General features: G+C 46.9%; 1 protein-coding gene across 1 annotated transcript in view; it reads left to right on the forward strand.

The window, feature by feature from the left end:
- Positions 1 to 3,184: 3,184 nt before the first annotated feature.
- Positions 3,185 to 5,465, forward strand: part of ZNF217 (zinc finger protein 217) — a 10,780-nt gene continuing 8,499 nt past the window's right edge. Inside the window, exon 1 of the mRNA XM_007938303.2 lies at positions 3,185 to 4,589. Coding sequence (XP_007936494.1) covers positions 3,194 to 4,589 — 1,396 coding nt within the window. The 5' untranslated portion in view covers positions 3,185 to 3,193. The remainder of the gene's footprint in view (positions 4,590 to 5,465) is intronic.

The raw sequence follows: 5,465 nt of genomic DNA on the forward strand, positions 1-5,465 counted from the left end.
TGGTCAAGTACTGTCTCAGAATGGTTGGGCATTCTTCCTGACTGTCAGAATCCTTCCCACAAACCATCCTTGGAGGAGGGAGTGCTTCAGGTTTGCCTGGGCGGGCGAATGGGATGGGCCACCTGAAGATGAGGGGAAAGGTGTCGTGGGCGGCCAGCCTGGGAAGAGGCCGTGGTGAAGTGAGTGCTGGGTTTACTGGAGCGGAAGATAGTGAAGGCACAGTGGGGAATTACCTCTGACAGTCTTGTGGTGATTTAGTGAACCCAGATATTTGAGCATTTCAGAGACAAAAATAGTAACCAACCATGTCTTTCTAAGACAGCTATCCCAGAACTTCCAGTAACTACTGGGCAGGGGTTTCGTAGGCATAGCTGGGCCTGTTACCAGGCAGACATGAAGATCAGTGCTCTTTGTATTCAGCATAATTTGTTTCTTCTGTTTAAGAAAAGTATTTATGACTAATGATAATAAGAAACTGAGTCCAGTCTCTACTACTTTCTCAAACAAAACAAAAAAACAACCCAAAACTTCCAGTAACTGAGTTCTGCTGTTTACGTGGGTGGAACATATATCGTATTTCTAATCCAGAGATTGAGCATAGGTAGGAGGGAGGGTTGGTGTCTTTTTTTGGAAACGATTATAGAAAAGTTCTAGTCTGTAAAACCTGTATATCTAATGCAGAGGAAATTGAAAAAAAAAAAATTCACAGGTAAGTCACATTTCTCAAAAAATAATTTTGGGGTTTGACTTGGAGTCCAGCTTTATTTTGAGAAAATAAGGACATTTAGAAAAAAGAATTCCACTGTTTGCTATTGCTACCATTTCATTTTTTTTAAAAAAAGTTATGTCAGCACCCCACCATAGGAAAGGCCTTTAGAATTAAAGGACACTTTTCATTCTAGTTGAAATTGATAACATGTAGCCCGTGGCGCTCAGTGCATCACCTCCCGTTTAGCTGCGGGCCTGTGAAATCAGTGCCATCCGTTTGGTAACTGCTTGTCTGCAGCGAGTGCTCTTAATTGCTCAGTTCCCATACTGCCTGGGACACAGCAGTCAGTACCTGTGGAATGTGCAGAGGATTATATCATATATGCAGTAATACCCTTGATTAGCAGAGGCCTTGAAGACCTGTGAGTGACTCTGTTTCCTAAACACAGATCTACTCCCAGAACCATGGGACTGTGGAACTGGAAGGAGGATCCCAGAGCTTTATCAGTCTGCATTAAATAGATAAAGGAGAGGGCTTGGTGGTGACAACTACTTGAAGGTTGTGTCTTAGGCTGGCCTAGAACTCTGGTTCCTGGAGTGTTCTATCACAGCAGGCTGGTCACCAGCCATATGTTTATCCTCCATTGTGATTATAACAAAGACAAGACAGAGATTAAGAGAAACACCCTCATACCTTCTTTCTCTATGGCAATCTTTGATCTAGAGCCTTAGAAGAGCTTCATTTAAAGACCTAGTTTATTCAAAGTACAGATACTAAGGAGTAGTAGAACTTTTTTATGAGTGTAAAGAAGGGGAAGAAACGCTTCCTGGTGTTAGGAGCACACAAGCCCTTGCTCTTTGAGGAAGTGGAGACTTTGACTGTGGTGGGAACACTATGCTGTGTGTCCTTTTTGTTTCCTTGGGTAGAGTAGCTGGGACTTATTCAAGAACAATTCCTGTGATTGCCACGGAAGGGGACAGTCTTGGAGTTAGAGTTTAATTCTTCTCTGGAAGTGAAGATGAGCTTCTGAACCATAGCCTACAGAGCAAAAAAGAGTTTTCACCTGGCCAATGTGAAAGGTAAATAGAACAGAAGGGTCTGTTTCCTCATTGACTAGGTATAATGTTGAATTGGCCGAGTTTGATTTTAAACGGATGCGTTCACAGATTGTACGTACACATTGTTAAGGACCAGGAAGCCCTACAGTGACATTTACTGAAGCTAGAAAGTGGTCAGAGGCAAACTTTGGGGATGTGGATTGAAGTTTAGACTATCCAGTGAATCCACATGGATGAAGGTCACCTTGACTTCTGAGCTGTTCTGTGATCCTTGAGTAGGCTTCTTAAGAAAGGTTTTCCCCTGTTACATGGCTTAGGGTGGTGTTTCTGGTAAGTGTGAGCTTCAGGTGGCCTTCAGTCTTCTCTGTTTCTTGTATGTTGGTTTGTATTTAAAATCATCTGAAGCTCTGCCTTTATATCTTTTGCCCAAAGTGCTTTGATTCTGTCATCTTATTTTGAGCGATTTGTGTAATCTCTAGGTCTGGGGGCTGTTCACAGCATATGCATGTACATCTCAGTGACCGTGGAAACATCACCAAAGCAAACCCAGTGCCGGGGAGTCCATTCCCACTCACAGCGACCCTGTGGGACAGCGTAGAGCTGCTGCAAACAGTTTCTGAGGTTGTAAATCGGTACGGACCCAGCCTGCTGCATCTTTTTCCTGCAGAGCAAATGCTGGGATGTTGGAGTTTGCGGCCAAGTGCTTTAGCTGCTCTGTCACCAGGACTCCTGCTTGGAAACATATTCCCTCGAATGGAACACTTTCTGTCCTGAAACTTTTAATTTTAGCCATACGTCAGTAAAGCACCATGTTTTTAAGTTTCTCAGCTGGGTGAGATGCTAGTGATGCTATTAGAGTGGTGATGGGGTACAGTGCTAATGATTTAATTAGCAGACGTGCTTAGCAGGATTGGAGAGATGAAGCGTGCAGCAGTCGGGTAAGGCACCTACTCGGCTGCATGGGAAGGACCACGGTCAAGTGCCTGGGACAGCCTTTTATTCTGTCTCACAGTAACTTGTTCTGTTTTTTTTCCCTCTAGGGTGTGGAAACCCCTTGTGTCAAGGTTGCCGGGACTGACTTGTTGTTCAACTGAGTCACTCATTCAGTGGAGACAAAGAGATGTCATGCCTTGTGCTGATTCATAATTGAAGCAGAGCGTTGGGTGGGTCTATATGCCTTGTTTGTGGAAAGACCCAGTGACGGTCTGTGTCCCCCAGCTTCTGAAAACTTCTGAAGACAAGAAGTGAGAGAAATATACACTTTGTTTTGAACTCTGATAATAAAATATTTGTCCTCGTTTTGAAGCCCTGGGCTGCTGGAGGTGTGAGTGACAAATCTTACAAGTGGCCTTATTCCAACTCCCGAAATTCCCCAGCAGAACTTTCAGATTCTCATTTTATATACAATCATCAAGTGACAGGAAACATGCCAACTCAGTCCCTCTTAGTGTACATGGATGGACCTGAAGTTATTGGCAGTTCCCTCGGAACCCAGATGGAGATGGACGATGGCGTGTCCATAAAGGGGACCACCGCTGTTCCGTTCAGAGCGACACAAGAGAAAAGTATCATCCAAATAGAGGGCTACATGCCTTTGGACTGCATGTTTTGCAATCAGACCTTCACCCATTCGGAAGACCTCAACAAACATGTCCTGATACAACATCGGCCGATACTCTGCGAGCCAGCAGTTCTGCGTGTCGAAGCCGAGTATCTTAGTCCCCTGGATAAAAGCCAAGTGAGAGCAGAACCCCCAAAGGACAAGAGTTGCCAGGAAAAGGAAGACTTCAGCTGTGAAGTATGTGGACAGGCATTTAGAGTTGCTTTCGACGTTGAGATCCACATGAAGAAACACAAGGACTCTTTCACTTACGGGTGTAATGTGTGTGGACGGAGATTCAAGGAGCCCTGGTTTCTGAAAAACCACATGCGGACACACACAGGCAAATCTGGGGCTAGAAACAGACTCCAGCAAGGCCTAGAAAGCCCAGTGACCATCAATGAGGTGGTTCAGGAGCACGCGGCCGAGAGCATCTCCTCTCCGTACAAGATCTGCATGTTCTGTGGCTTCTTCTTTCCAGATAAAGACAGTCTCATTGAGCACAGCAAAGTGCACACCAAAGAAACCGTGTCTGGAGCCAGCGAGACGCAGGCCGACTCCCGTCCAAAGGGAGCGCCGTCGCCCCGGGAAGAGTTCCTCCAGTTTTTAAACTTAAGACCAAAATCCCTCCTGGAAAACAGCAAAAAGCCAGCAAAATGGATACCTCAGCTTGACCCGTTCAACACCTACCAGGCTTGGCAGTTGGCCACCAAAGGCAAAGTCGCCGTTAGCCGAGGAGAAATTAAGGAGCCAGGGCAAGAAGGAAGTACTGACAATGATGATTCGTGTTCAGATAAAGAAGAACTTGGAGAAATCTGGAGCACAAATAAAAGCCATTCGGAAGGTTCTGGGAAGGCCAGGGCAAATAAGAGCAGCTGTGCAGGCCTCTCACAAGAGAAAGAGAAGGCTCGGCACGCTAACGGGGAAGTGCCTTCTGTGGACGCAGAGCCCAAGTTAGCCCATAACAAAGAGAAGCCCACACATTGCTCTGAATGTGGCAAAGCTTTCAGAACTTACCACCAGCTGGTCCTACACTCCAGAGTGCACAAGAAGGACAGACGGACGGATGCCGAGTCGCCCACCATGTCTGTTGACGGAAGGCAGCCGAGGACGTGTTCCCCAGACCTCGCCACCTCCCTGGATGAAAACGGAGCGATGGATCGGGGAGAAGGTGGTTCTGAAGATGGCTCCGAGGATGGGCTTACCGAGGGGCTCCATTTGGGTAAGCGACACTGTTGCATGCTGTGTCCTCTGTCCTCATCCCAAAGAACGCTGGCTGGTGGTGGGAGTTTGGAGAGCAGGGTTCCAGTTCAGACTTTCGTTGGGACAGTCATTGGGACTGGGAGTTTGCAGAGCTGGGCTGAGCCCAGGTTCCTTTTGGCAGCACTGTGGTAAGTCATTCAACCTCTCAGGGCCTTAATTTTCTTGTTTCTGTAATAACAGGGTTGAGTTAAAGGGCCTAACAAGCTTTCTTCTTCTTCTGCAAATTCTGTGATTTTATATTTTGCTAACAAAGGACATGTATCTGCATCATCCTAAAACAGTGGTTCTCAACTGGGGTGGCTTTGACCCCCAGGGGACATCTGGCAGTGTCTGTCTGGAGCCATTGCTGGTTGTCACAGCTTTGGGAAGGCATCTGGTGGGTGGAGGCCAGCGATGCTGCTCAACACCTTACAGGGCCCAGGACAGCCTCCACAGCAAGAGTGACTTGGTCCCAAATGTCAGGACTGTGGCCATCCTGGCCTTCAGTTTTTCCTGATCTTCCCTATAGAAACAAGCTTGTCTTGCACAGTATACTTCTCTGTCTCTCAAGAAAGGAGCACTGGTGGCGCAGTGGTGGTTTGAACCTGCCAACCGCTCCATGGGAGAAAGGTGAGGCAGTTTGCTGCCGTAAAGATTGACAGCCTTGAAAACCCCCTGGGGCATTTCTACTCTGTTCTGCAGGGTCACTATGAGGTAGCATTGACTTGTAGGCACTGGGTTTTGGTTTTCTGTCAAGGCCCACTTCTTCATTTATTCCCAGTGGGTTTCCAGTGATCACAGAGGGTACTGGGCTGGATTGTCAGCGAGAACCTGAGGGTTGCTGTTGGAGCAGTCA

The sequence above is a fragment of the Orycteropus afer genome, unplaced genomic scaffold, assembly GCF_000298275.1.
Source record: "Orycteropus afer afer isolate SDZICR_OR568_19922 unplaced genomic scaffold, OryAfe1.0 scaffold00049, whole genome shotgun sequence".
Taxonomy (NCBI): domain Eukaryota; kingdom Metazoa; phylum Chordata; class Mammalia; order Tubulidentata; family Orycteropodidae; genus Orycteropus; species Orycteropus afer.